Consider the following 14,913-nt stretch of genomic DNA (forward strand, 5'->3'; position numbering starts at 1 on the left):
TCTGGCTCTAGAACTTGTGAAAGCCACTTCATGTTTCTGGTCCCCAGTTTCCCCAGCAGTGAAATATAAAGGTTGGCCTGAAACTAGATGTTCACTTAAGTCTCTTTAATTTTTTATTCTCTGAAGCTTCAGCTTGCCCCACTTTTTATGTAAGAGCTACCCCTCCCAAGGGAGCTATCGCATCCCTTCAACATGGTTCCCACCAGGGGTTAGTGGGGGAGCTATCCCACGAGTCATTTTCTGCATGGAGTGGAATTACTAACCTATTATTAAAAGGACAGTTTGGGTTTGAACAGAAATCCTTCCAACTGAATCTTTGTATGTTGCAAATGTTAAAAGTTTTTAGAACCTTGTCCAGATTTGCTTAAAGTAATAGAATGTAAGGATCAAGTGAGGTTAAGCATCTGAAAGTGCTTAATAATAATAACAGCAGCAACTAATAATTTGCTGAGCAATTGTGTTCCAGGAAATGTTCTGAGTGCTTGCATGTACTCTTCAGAAACAATGAAGTAGGCACTATTATGAACACCCCATTTTTTTTTTTTTTCAAAAACCAAGAAATACAGTTAATTTATTATGCTAGTGATAAGGGTCACAAAGGAAAAGTACAGAGTGTGACGCAAGCAAAACAGAGGCTGGTCACTTCCCCTGGGGTTTCTGGGAAGGCTTGTCTAAGGAAAGGAGGCACACACAGGATTTAAGCAGGTAGAATGGGGAGGGGTGAATGGAGTAAGGAACATAATGAGGAAACTAGATGTTAAAACCTTGAGTTGGGAGGAAGCCTGATGAGTTCAGGGAACTGAAAAGGGGAGTGTAAGGAGATAGAGAGAGAGAGGGAGAGTGGTTTGGGTGAGGCTTCCTTGCAAGGCCTGGTAGGCAGCAGTAAGGACTGTGGTCATTATTTTAAGACTTATGGGAAAAAAAAAAGACTTATGAAAAGCCATTGACACCATTTAGGTGGGTGTGCGGGTCGAGAGCACAGGCACAGAACTAGATTTGATGAACACCCCATTTTACAGCTGAGGAACCTAAGACACAGAGTCATTCACCCAAGGGCAGGTAACTAGAAAATGGTGGAGCTGGGATTTGAACCCAGGCGGCTTTGTAAACTATGAAGCACCAGAGAGATGCCAAAGAATGTTATCACTATTCCTGACTGATGTTTGAGGATTCTGACCGCTTACTTTGAGATTTTCCAGAAAAGGAGTGGCTGGACACCAACCAGGTGGCAAAGCTGGGTTCTTAGGTTCACACTTAGGCAGCAAATGCAACTTTTCTATGATACTAGATGCTGTCTCAGGAGCTCAGTGGGGAGAAACAACTTGCCCAAAGTCAAACTGAAATAGCATCCAAGTTGGAGGTGGACCTAGGTGTCTGTCAACAGGACTCTCCCCAGTCAAAGAACATTAGAGCTGGAAGGGATCTTAGAGAGAGACCTACTCATTTCATAAATGAGAAAACAGAGGCCCAGGGAGAAGCACTGCTAAACAGCTGGAGACATTCGGGTGCTCTAAATAAGTGTCTAACTTTACATAAATTCCTTAATTTTTCTGTACCTCAGTTTCCCATCTGTAAAATGAAGGGCTAGGTCAGGGACCTCAACAATTTCTTCTAGATCTTTCTTTGAATCACATTACAGCATCCAGTGGGGTCCATTTTCTTCTAAGCCATTCTGCTCATGACAGTGGTTGGACTTAAAAGGCACAAGGCTCTGGAGTTTTCACTTCTTTGGAGTTAGGACACTCTGGGGGAAGCTTCTTTAATATGGTTCCCTTCTACGCCACTGTAAAGGAGGTTTCTGAGACCTGCAACCAAATGATTTGGAACAGTTCGGCCAAGGTTATCTTTATCTTGACATTTCTGGCTTGTTTTCTTATTTCATTCAACTTGATTCCCCAGTTTCTCGAGTCACAGACTTGACTCTATTTGTAGCCTTTTATAGAGCTCCGAGGTGGAAGGCAGATGGAGATTTCCCGACCCTGTGGTCAGGGAGGTGGAGTCGGTCAGTTCTGGAGAAGAGCTGTCAGAACCCATACACCCCACTCGAGCCCTGGCTCCTAATGCATCTCTCCATGGCCACCAGCCTCCACTAATACTTAGCTAGTCCCCAACGTACCTGGAGCAGCTTGCTCAGACCCACAGCGAGGAAACCAAGGCAGCAAGAGTGTCCAGGTTCCAGAACAATTCAATTCAGTGAGCATGATGTAAGTACTGCACGCCAGACCCTCCACTGGGCACAGGGCACCAAGAGGAGCGAGATACAGGAATCTCGCTAGAGGAGTTCCTAGCTGCATGAGAAGCTGGGTGATTACGGAGCAGATGTCAAATAACTGAATCCTGCAAGATGCAGAGATAGCACAGAGGTAAGGTTGGCACCCTCTGAGTATGTTAGGAAAAGATTTTCTGAAGGAGGTGGTATCTGAACTGCATTTGGAAGGACAAATAGGCAGAATGGGTAGGGATTTGGGTCACTTTCTAGAGAGGGTCTCCGGACCCCATGAATTCAAAGGTAAGCATAACTCAGTTGCTGTCTCTACGGCCGGTGGTTTATAAACTTCAAAGGTCGCATTAGAACCGATTTGAGTGGAGGGAGCTGGGAGGAGCGGGAATCTGCATCTTTTTAAATAAATGCCTCAGTCTGTCCTTTTCCTAAACTCCTACTCCTGAAACACTCGAGACAGGAGCAGAGCCCAAGGTTGGGAGGTGGGAAAGAACGTGGCACACAACCAGAAACAAACCTGATGGTGCATTTGAAAGGCACATACATCCCAAGTAACTGTGAGCAAAGTGCTGGCTTTCAAATGATGGAGGGACCAGGATGAACTTGTTATCTGCTTTGTCTTAAATTCCTGCCTTGCATATAAGTATTCAAACATAGCTACTTACCAATCTATGTTAACCAACCCGCCCTTATCTAGAGCTCTCTGCCAGGAATGAGATGAACGTGAAACGTGGTGTTCTCCCTGTTTCCTCATCCTCTCTTTCTCCTTTCACCCTTCTAGGGTCATCTTCCCACACTCCTGCTTTCTCCTGGGTGAATTCTAACCGATCTTAAGGACCCATTCAAAAAGGCATTTTGTGGGGCTGCCTGGAGATAATTTTTATGATGACTTTTTTTTCACAATTATAGGAAATCTCAGAAATAAGTAAAGAAGTAAAAATCATCTGTAATCCTATTGTTCACATACTTTAAATATTTGATAGTTTTCTATCCAATCTTTTCCTTATTAGTTGTTGTTTTTATAGAATTGGGATCATACATTTTACAAAGGCATGGGTAAAAGATGGAGCATATGATAGACACATCCTACTTTTCCCCACACCTGGAAACCAACTACTTCATAGTTTTAAATCATGTGTTTTTGACTAAACATGATATTATGAACATTTTCACAATGTCATTAAATAATCTTCAAAAAATAAGATTTTAAAAGTATCATGTTCCATTGGATGGTTAAACCATTATCTCTTTTCCTGCTATAAACTATCTCCTATTCCCTATGTTACCTATCCCCTTTTTTTCCTACTGTAAATAACACAGTAACGAGCATTGTTATATGTAAATCTTGAGCACGTCTGTGATTAGTCCCTTAAGAAAGATTCCTAGTAATGGTATATCCTGGGTTAAAGGGAATGGACATTTTAAAAGCATCTAGTGCTGTAGCCTTCCAGAAATTTTGTAATGACCTGTTTCTTTACAGTAGTGAGAGTATGTGCTCTTCCCACTCATATCGTTGGTTGGTATTATTTATCATTATCTGTTTGTTTACCTCTTATGACCTTATTCCTTCTGTCTTGTTTTGGAGCTGATTTTGTAGCTCTCCCCTTGTTCTCTGAAGGATGTAGCAGGGTCACAGTGCACCTGATAAGTACTTAGGGAACACTTCTAACTCCTTCTGACAACTGTATAGTGTAGAACTCCCAGTGTGGTCCCCATAGGAAGCCTTGCAGGTTTCATTTTACAACATGCAAAACAAAAACAATCTTTTCCTGATTATAAATCAATAAAAAAATAAATTAGTGAGAGTAATAGTAATATAGCTACCCAAAGAAAAACACTAACAACATTTTGAGATAGATCCTTCCAGACATTTCATTCTGTTTATGTGCATTGAGTGTTAATTACCCAAATGGGACCAAGTTAACAGTCTATTTTATAATTTTTAATATCTTTCTTGTCAATAAATTAAAATTTAGAGGGACAGTATAGTTTAGTAGTTAAAAGCATGGACCCTGCAGCCCTCTGCCTGGGTTAAAATCCCACTCTGCCTATTTACTCACTTTGAGACCTTGAACAAGTCACTTAACTTCTTCTCTGTGCCTCAGTTTCTAGAACTGTCAAAAGGAGATAATAATTATTCCTATCTTATATGAGCATTGTGAAGATTAAATGAGTTAATATATAAGACAGTTAAAAAACTTAATAATTGTCTGTGTTGACACAACTGTATTAGCTATTAGTGTTTATATAATATACATATTTTTAAATATCTATTTTGTAATTATAGAATTACAGAAGTAATAAGTAATTTTCATTATAGAATATGAAAACATTACAGAAATAAATAACGTACAACTTAGTTCATATGCACCAGAATCTGTCCATGAGCACAATATATACACCAAACCATTATTTAAACTGTGGTTATCTAAGATAATAGAATTATGGGGGACTAACTTTCACTGCTTTTTTAATGTATAATTTTCTAAATCAAAATAGTTTCATCATATTAGTATATATTTTTATAAGCTTATACATATACATATACACACTATTTTATAATTTGTTTTTCTTACTTGGTCATACAATTTAGACATTTTCCATGTCAGTGCTAGATTGATTTACCTCATTCTTTTGGACAACTGCACGATATTCTCCTGCATGGCTGTGCCACAATTTATCTGACCAATTCCTTATTGATAAGTTTTTCCTCCATTATTTTTGCTATTACAAATAATGCTTCAGTGAACATCTTTCCATGTACATCTATGTGCACTAATGTGAGGGTTTTTATAGGAGAAATTCCTAGAAGTGGAACTACTGGCTCAGTGAGTATATAGATTTTTAAAGGTATTTCAAACTCATTGCCAAATTGCCCTTCACAAATGTCATACCAATTTAAACTCCCACCAGCAGTGTATAACATTGCTTGTTTTCCCACACAATGATGAGTATCACACAACAATGTGTATCATCCTATGCTTTCATCTTTGTCAGTCTAATAAGTGTAATGGTATTTCTTTGTCATTTTAATTTTCTTTTAATGGTGATGAAGTTAAAACTATTTTCATATGTTCAGTGATCATTTGTATTGCTTATGAAAATTGCCTGCTCATTGTCAATTATTGACATGTTTGACTTCCTTTTTTGTGTTTTTTTTTTTAACATCCTTATTGGAGTATAATTGCTTTACAATGGTGTCTTAGTTTCTGCTTTATAACAAAGTGAATCAACTATACATGTACATATATCCCCATATCTCCTCCCTCTTGCATCTCCCTCCCACCCTCCCTATCCCACCTCTCCAGGTGGTCTTTTGTGTCTTATTGATTTGTAAGTACTTTATAATATTCATTATAGTAAATCTCTGTCTAGTACACATGTTGCATATATTTTCCCAGCTTAATTGATTTTTTTTCAACCTTTTTTTCTCTCTTCTTCAAATTGGATAATTTCTACTGATCTGTCTTCAAGTTTACTGACTCTTTCCTCTGTTTTCTCTATTCTGCTAGTAAGCCATCCATTGAATTATTTAATTTCAGATGTTGGTTTTTTTCCCAGTTAAAATTTTCCATTTGCTTCTTTTTTTCATATTTTCTATTTTGCTGCTAAGAGGCCCCCTCTTTTCATTTGTTATGATCATATTTTCCTTTATTACACTGAGAATAGTTATCATAACAGCTTTAAAGTCTTTATCCAATAATTCCAACATCTGGATTATCTAAGGGTTAGTCCCTGTTGATTGTCTTTTACCTTGAGGACAAGCTACATTTTTCTGGTTCTTTGTATGTCAACTAATTTTGGATTGTATCCTGGACATTGGCTTCTTCTTGATTCTACATTTTGTCTTAGCAGTATACCTGAGGTAGACTCAAACTGCAAATTCTGTCTCACCTATGGTGGGCAGCAGCCCAAGTTTCAGTTCATTTTTTTAATTTTTAGCTGGACTACTTGCAGTTTGCCTCATATATGCCTAGCTCAGAGGTCACCCAGAAGCTTAGGCAGAGTTTATATACAAATCTGGGTCCCCCTTTCTGATTCTTTCCTTTCCAAGACTTCCCCTTCACTCTCTAGCAACCCTGGTTAACCCAGGCTCAGCTTCTTATCTCCCCAGGTCAGAAAGATGTAGGCTGTCTGTTGGAGTTTTTACTGCCCTGCACTTTACCTCAACTGCAGCCTGTCCTTAGGGGCAAGGGCACCAAAGTACAACTTGCCCCATGCTGGCCCCTTCCTAAAAGTTTTGGCACCCTCCCCAAATCCTCCTGCTTTGTTTACTCTCAGATAGCTGTCTTTTGTATTTTTTTCCCCAGTTTATTGTTTTCTGCAGTAAGGACTGTCTATTATGAGCTTATTCCCATGCTGGAAACAGAACTATAGTTTGTTTCTTTGTTTATTTGGTATATGCAAGTTTAATATTTTTACCTAGTCACATTTATCATTCAGAAGTTGGTTCTCTGCTTAAAACTATCTTCTCCAACTCATGAGTATAACAAAATTTTTTTTCAAGTTGGATAGAACTTGAATTTATGTCAGACTTACTTACATTTTCTTCTAAGTTGGACCCAAAACTGCCAAGCCAATGTTTATGTAGTTGCTGTGGGATTGGACAGGGGGAGAGTAGAGGGCAGAATCAAGAATGCATAAAGCTTCGGCTAACTGGTTATACCTGCTGAGGGAGGGGACCAATGACTGAGACATATAGATTGGGAGACAAGGGGCTGCCATTGATGAAGAACATTTTAAGACTGGTATATGTCATTCTTCAATCCGGACCTCAGCCCAAGGGCTTTGTGGCTCTTAGCCAGACCTGTCACTCTTGCTGCAACCCCATTCATTTTCATCCCACACGAAAGTGTACCCCAACAGGATGCATAGGAGAAAGCTGTGTGGGTTTGCTTGCCGGATTCTGGCTCTAACCTAGATCTGTTCTGCTCCTCAGAAAGGCAGTAGAACATGGTGGTCAAGGACCTAGGTTTTGGAGTTAGGCATACCTGGGTCCAAACTTTGACTCTGCCGTTGTTAGCTGCTTAACTTCTCTGAGCCTCAGTTTCCCCTTTCAAGAGATGTGCATAAAAATAGTACCCATTTAACAGTGCTGTGAGAATTTAAGTGTGACAATGCTTGCCAAGGTCTAGCACAGTATCTGGCACAGAGTAAACTCACTTGATGAGTATCAGGGTGCTGCACTGTCAGATCAGAGATGTGGTGTTTTGCCACTCCTCTGCTGTGTGGCCTTGGCCAAACTCTGTAGTCTGTGCTTCTGTCTGCAGGAATTTCCACGTCTGGAATGAAGCCTGGTTTGAGCGGACTGACCTAGGCCCATCATACGCTGGATGGCAGGTTCTGGATGCCACCCCCCAGGAAATGAGCCAAGGTAACCAACTCTCTGACGGCCCCCTTCTCTGGGTTTGGCTCTAAGTCATGACCTCTCGATTCTTTATAGTGGTGGACAGCGGCACAGCAAAGTCACCCAAATCCTCTCTACCTCCAGAGGGCAGGGAGGGAGTAAAACAAAAATATTTTGAAAGTAGATTTCCCTCCTAATTTTCTTGGTTCAGGCTGCTATTAAAATGACTTCCATACCTGCACTCACATGGCTGCTGCAGAGGCCCTGGCACGCGCCCTGCAGCAAGGGAAAGGAGCCGTCCCCTGCCAACCGTGATTCTCCTGCACCACCTCTGGTAGCCCATCCCTCCCAGCACAGAAAGCTTCCAGTTCCCCATCGCCTTGGGACTTAACCCAAATTCCCTGGCTCAGCTCCAGACCTCTGTGATCATGGCCCCCATCGCCTCTCTCACCTTCACATGTGCCCCCTGCCAGGCCGAGCTCTCCTTCACGCAGGCTGGCCTGGCCCCATCCCTGTGCTCCCACCTGTGGCCACTCTCCCATCAGAGCTTGGGTCTCAGGCTCTCCAGGAACCTTTCCCCTTCCCTCCCCTGACCTCCAGAGCATTCTTGTCTGTTACCCTCATTTTCAGTTGTTTCTTTCAAACTTAAAAAAAAATCATAAAGGTCATATAGGCACATGGTTTAAAAAAATTCAAATAGTTCTAAAAGGACTTACTTACAATGAAAATGAAGTCTTACTCCCTTCCCCAACTGCAGCGTCTCTAACAGAAGCAATGAACGTTAGATTTGGGGAACTTGGGTGTGAGGAGGGTAACCTTCCAGATATTTTCTAGGCCACTAGTCAACCTTTTCACTGCAATCCACTAGCAGCTATAAAATCAAGTTAATGGGTTGTGACCATCATTTTAAGAAATGAAACAGAATATCATGGAAAGGGGTGGGGGAAAGGAAAGGAAAAGAAAATATCAGGGTGCATTGGATATTAAGAATAAGAATTGTCCTGTGGAATTTTTGTTTCAGGGTCATATATGTGCCATGATGTAAAATCTACTTATTTCTAGAGGTCATGGTAAAAAAAAAAAAAAGGTTGAAAGTCACTGTTTCAGGCTTATAAAAGCGTGTGTGTGTGTGTGTGTGTGTGTGTGTGTGTGTCTTTATTTGTTTTGTAAACACAAATGGAATAATACTCTTGTTTCTATTCTGCTGCACCTTGCTTTTTTTTCAGCTAGGCACTTCATGAATGAAACTATATCTGTGTATCTATACCTACATCTACACCTATATCCATCCAACCATCCATTCACCTATGAATCTATCTATCTGTCCATCTCTCTATGTATCCATCTACCTACCTACCTATCTGTCTGAGCTACCTATGCTGAGTGCTCGGGAAGGGATGATGGTCAGGGCTTGGGACCCCAAAGAAGCATGACATCCCTGTGGGCTGGGTATGCAGAAAAGTCTTCCAGGAATAGGGGGGTGATTTGGGAAGAATGATTTGCAGAGTAGAAAAGAGGCAGCCCTGAGCACAAGACAGCAAGACTTTCCCCTTTAGGAAACAGACTGAAGGCAGTGGGTCAGCACAAATTATGCACCCACAGAATACAGGATTGGGCCGTCTTCTGTGGAGGTGGAGTCTCACCAGAGCACTATTGCAGAAGATAACAATAGCCCCAGAATGTCTTGCTGAGCGCCCAAAGAGGGGGGCAGACTGTTGGGGTTGAAGGAGTTTGGCGGGGTAGAGGCAGGGGAGTTGGGTGGTCATGGGTGGCCCCCAGAGGAGCAGGCCATGGGGTGTACTGTTGTAGATGGGCCTGGGTTTGACATGTATCCAACCTCTGCACCCTGGCCCCCAGGGGTGTTCCAGTGCGGCCCTGCTTCGGTCATCGCTCTCCGAGAGGGTAATGTGGACTGGGACTTCGACATGCCCTTCATCTTTGCCGAGGTTAATGCCGACCGCATCACATGGATCTACAATGCCAGGACCGGTGGCCTGAAGAAGAATTCCTCAGACTCTTACACCGTTGGCAAATACATCAGTACCAAGGCGGTGGGCAGCAACACTCGCATCGATGTCACCGAAAAGTACAAGTACCCAGAAGGTAGGAGGGGGTGTGGATGGGCTGTGCCACCCAGGGCTTAACGGTGGGAAGACAGCTCTGAGGTGGAGAAGGAAAAATTGCTTATACTCCTTCCGCATTGTCAGCCAATTCTGCCTGAATGGTAGGACTGCTCCCTGGCATCTAATGCCCAGCTCCCCAGACTGTTTCCCATGGGAACAGAACCGTCATGAAAAGACGCGGTACCAGTGGGAATTTGCCACAGGACTCAGGCAGCTGTCAGTCCAGCTCATCTCCAGCTGTGCCCCTTTGCCAATTACACAACTGGGATGACAGCACCATGACTGAACATCACAGGGAGAAACATGGCCCCCATGAGAGACCCCCCGAGGGCCTCTCAGTCAGCCCACTCCCCTAGCCTCTAAGAAACACAGGCAGGAAACATTCTCTGAAAAAAGAAATGGACAGTCCCCCAAGACGTGGGGACTGCTTCGTCTGCTTCAGAGGCCTCCCCAAAAGCCAGATGAGGTGGGCTTACACCATGAGGACAACACCCGAGTCCCTGAAATCTTCAGCATCCACATGAGTGCTGGTCTCCCTAAAGTCACCTAGAAGCCTAGTTGCTACGAGGCCACCTTTAACACAAATTACATTTGTTGCTCTATTTAGGAAGTTGCTTTCAGAGTCAGAGACTTATCTCTTTGAGGAGTCTCAATGGTGACAAAAGTTCTACATTTGAAGGTGATGTTCATTTTTAGAAACAGGCAAAAGTGAATTAATGCTTGCTCTAGCAGGCCAATCACTCCTTAATGGGGTCAACATGTCACTCTTTCTAAAATACTTTGAAATATTTCCTTCAGCCGATCCTCACTGCTGGTTCTGAGGTGTCAAGAAAAGTGCTCTCATGAAGGTGCCCACGTGCCCCCAAAGTGAACCCCACAGCTCCGTACCCTGCTGACTTCTGCTGTTGGCTGCCATTTACAAAACAGGAAAGCTGAGCAGGGCAGGTGGATGAACCTCTGGGTGTGGTATTTGTGGCCATTTTGAGGCACGACTCTAGGGTGATGAGATTGGTGCCCTCAGTTGGACCCCAGTCCACCTCTGCAGGCCATTCCCCCAGCTGGGGTCAGATGGCCTTTCTCTCACAGGCCAGGGGGACAGGCCGGTGTGTGACAAGAATTCTCAACAGTGTCATGATGTAGAAACAAGAGTAGGGACCAAGGAAAAGATAACCCCGGACAGGAGGTGAACTCCATCCTACCCCTTATAACTGTGCAACCTCAAGCAGGATTCTTAGCCTCTCTGATCCCTCGTTTTCTCACTTGTAAAATGAGAAGAGCAAGGCCTGTCTTCAGTGGGATTTAAATGAGCTAGTGTACAGAAAGTGCCAACGGCAGTGCCTGGCCCATAATGAGGACTTAATAAATAGTGATGATTTTTATCAACTTGAACATCTGCAACTTCATTGGAATGACCTCCCAGAGGGACTTCTGAAGTGCACTGCTTACACGGTTGTGTGATTCTGTCACACCTTGATTCTGCTTCTTGGGGGCTTTGGCTGTCCCAGCCAAACCTCCTGAGCAATGGGAAGGGGCCACAGCCAGATTGGGGGATCCCTGCAGGACCCCTGGCGATGACCCAGCCCCTGTGTGACAGCAGGGCTGATCACATCGCCTGATGTTGACCAGTCTTCCTTACCTAATGATTCCAGCTTGTGTCTGATGGCCCCAGGGAGGAAAAGCTCATAAAATGGGTTGCTAAGCATTTGCGCAACAGCAACACCAAGGGAGAAAACAGCAGCAGGAAGCTTGGTCTTAAGTAAGCCTGGCAGGTGACCTATATAGGTATGTGGGCTCTGAGCCTCATTGTGCAAACACACCTGCTTCGAGGTTCTGGGCACAGAGGCTCAGCTTCCTGCACAGCCTTCAGACCTGGGTGTGGACTTACAGCTCGGCTAGAGAATGGGAACGCACCAAAAGGAACCCAGCCCACCAGGAGCTATCAGCTTGGGTAATTTGGCTGCCTGTCTTCTTTTCAGTAAGGTGTGAGGGAGGAACTACTACACTCAGGTCTAGACTTCTGGGGACTGGCTCTCTTTCTGCCCCTAATTCCCAGATTACCAGTCCCTTGGACCAGTCGCTCCTCCTCTTAGGGTCTTAACTCTAATGGTTGGTCTCTGGGGTCTCTGCCAGTTGTTACATGTAACTTATGGGAAAGACCTCACTAAATTGTAAAGTGCTTCTAATAAGTCATCTGATGCCTTAAAATTTCACAGGTGGGTTGGGGAAGTTAGGGGGCGAGGGCATAAGTATGGTCATTCTTTGTGTATCTCTGTCCGTGTTCCTGGAAGGTCAATACCTTCTCCTTGATAGTGGATCTATCTTCAGGTCAGGCAGGGAGCCTTATGTGCACTGTGTGGTCTACCCTGGCTCAGAGGCTCGGAGTTGGTTATCAGCTCTTAGCACCCCAAGAGCCGTGATTTTTAGGCCATGATCTTGGCCATTCTCCAGGGACTGTTTATAGCATCACATTCAGCAGCACCCATGACCCAAGTCAGAATCAGAAACCCAACCTGTGGTTCAGCCTTTGTGTTTATGGAACCTGAACTCTCTCGACAATTTAAACTAGTCATAACCTGGAACCATAACAACTGTGGGAAGTTCTCGTCAACTGACATGGACAAAAGTTCCACTCTTCAATTCTCAAAGCATCTTTAGAAACAAAGCAGAATAACATGGTAAACTGGTTTGAAATTTTTTTCAATGAAGTTAATTCTAAATCATAACCTTTTTTTCACTTATGAACTTACTGTAAACTTTTTTAGCTCAGTTTTTGTTATTTTTAAATTATCTGTTTTTTCTTTGTCTCACAAAGGACCATTTATCAAAAGAAAGAAAGAAGGAAGGAAGACAGGAAGGAAGGAAGGGAGAGATCTAACCTAATTAGCCTAAGCAAAATATCAAGCCATATAGTAATTTTATGCACCTTTCCCTACATTTCCATGGAAATTTAGAGCTGATTGGAACAGCTGGGATGTGAGCCTCGTGTTAAGGAGGATGAAATGGAGACCTGCAGAGGTCAGACACTTGCTTGAATCAGAATCGTTGTGCAAGCAGCAGAACCAGTGTTAGCTCCAGGCCACCCTTCCAAGCAGGATGCTGTCCTTTGTCCAGGTTGCCACCGTATCCCTGAGATGCTTCTCTCTTTCCCCACCACACAGGTTCCAGAGAGGAAAGGCAAGTGTTTGAAAAGGCTTTGGGGAAACTTAAACCCTACATGGCATTTAGAGCAACATCTGCAAGATTGAGAACAGAGGAACTGGAGCCCAGCATATCCGGGAAGTTCAAGATCACTGGCGTACTGACAGTGGGCAAAGAAGTCAACCTGACCCTGATGTTCAAAAACCGAACGAGTGATTCGAAGACAATGATGGTGAACATGACAGCCTGGACCATCGTCTACAATGGCACACTTGTACACGAGGTGTGGAAGGACTCCGTCACCCTAACCCTGGGTCCCGAAGAAGGTAACTCATCCTGTAGGTTGCTGGGGTACCATGCACCCAAGGTAGCTGGTATTCTCTTGGGATTCGAGAGTTCCTGCTGGAACCAAGTCAACTGACTAAGGAGGAAACAGCACGTGGCCTCTGTGGTTAAGCCTGGGGTTTTGAAGTTTTGGAGGCTGCTATTATGGTGAACAGTGCAAGTCAGTGTGGTGCCAACCAAAATCCTTTTATGCCCTGGGGGAGGAAGGAGGGAGGCTTTGGCAGTTAATAGACACACTGCAAATACCCCTTACAGGTACATACCACTTTGTCCAGTGTGCAGAGTACTTCCTTATATATTCGTATGTACTATCACATTTGACCTTCTAAAAGGACAGATTTCAGTATTCCCTTTTACAGAGGTGGAAACTGAGGCTTGGAGAGATTGTGACTCGCTTAAGAGATTGTGTCATAGCTAGCAGGTGGCAATGCCAAGTCTTGGTCCTAGATTTCCTAATGCTAAATCCAGTGCCACCACCAATTTTCTAGGTTTTATTGCTGCCATCCCTCCCCCATACCCGCTGCCACCCTACCCCACCCCTCCCCACCCCACAATGAATCACTTTCTGGGTTTGACCCTAGAAGGGTTGCAATATACCACAAGGCCTTGAACCCTCTCCAATGTTCCCCCACAGCTGCCAATGGGTGGGTGGAATTTCTTGATTCCCAGCGACAGTGATAGGTTTTCTCGGAGGTCTGAGCCTCTGGGAGGAACCGTGACTCTGTCTGTACTCCTGGGTAGGATAGACGGGAGGGGACCAAAGTAGAGGAGAGAGAGTCTGGGGCTGTGGAAGGATTAGAATGCAGGTGTGCCCACATTGGCAAAATCCTTCAAGCTGTTATGAAAAGTCTGGACTTATACAAAGCAGATTAACAAGGGTGGGGTGGCTATTTGCTTCACATAAGGAACTAATAAAAACTGATTAATTACACAGCCCATCTTGAAAGAATTCTGTCTGCAGAGAAACTGCAGAGAAACGGTAACACCTCTGTATTACACCTGTCAGAAGGCAGCATCCCTAGCAACCTCTCTTCTGGCAGAATTTAGCAGAAATCTTCCCCATACCAAGAGCAACTGCCTGGCTATTACTTACCTTCAAAGCTCAAGGGAAGAGCTATTTCTGTAGACCAAAAATAATTTACATGAGGTAAATCGTTTTTAAAAAGCCATACTTCTGCAAGAGGCAGCAGAGTGAAATGGGAAGGGGAGGGAGGAGGCAAGTGAAGTGGTCCTGGAGGCCTGACATCATAACCTACTTTCTGGGCAATGCTGTTAAGTCCCCCTCCTTTTCTGAGCCTCAGGGTTCACTGTCCAAGAGGGCTGGACCAGCTGATGCAAGGGCCTGTGTCTCCACATTTGGGGCAGGCTAGGTAAATCACTCCAGGGCTAAAAGCAGAGACAGCGCCTTCCTCACAGACTTTCCTCAAGGGGTGTATGACCCTGTGGATGTGGGGGCCCCCCCAGACCACCCAACACGACTGCATAAGGGAAGGGGGAGTGCCCTGCACCCATTGGAAGGGGAGGACCCTCGCTGCCTGCCCTGCGAGTCAGAGAGGGGCCTTGAAGCTTGGGGAGGAGCCAGATAAAGGGAGGAAAGCTGGGGAAGGCCTTTGCATCTGAGGGGACCTTGTGAGTCAAAGTTTGGAGGTGATAAGGTACCTATTTTGTCAGAAGGACAATGAGAAGCATGGGAGGGAACGTTCTTTTGAGGGAGAGAGTCACGAAGGGCCATACTGAGG

General features: G+C 44.1%; 1 protein-coding gene across 1 annotated transcript in view; it reads left to right on the forward strand.

Moving 5' to 3' along the window:
- The window catches only part of TGM3 (transglutaminase 3), a 32,370-nt gene that overhangs the window by 12,698 nt on the left and 4,759 nt on the right, over positions 1-14,913 (forward strand). Inside the window, exons 8-10 of the mRNA XM_061209830.1 lie at positions 7,492-7,595; positions 9,426-9,671; positions 12,850-13,155. Coding sequence (XP_061065813.1) covers positions 7,492-7,595; positions 9,426-9,671; positions 12,850-13,155 — 656 coding nt within the window. The remainder of the gene's footprint in view (positions 1-7,491; positions 7,596-9,425; positions 9,672-12,849; positions 13,156-14,913) is intronic.

Source organism: Eubalaena glacialis, chromosome 13, assembly GCF_028564815.1.
Source record: "Eubalaena glacialis isolate mEubGla1 chromosome 13, mEubGla1.1.hap2.+ XY, whole genome shotgun sequence".
In the NCBI taxonomy this organism is placed as follows: Eukaryota; Metazoa; Chordata; class Mammalia; order Artiodactyla; family Balaenidae; genus Eubalaena; species Eubalaena glacialis.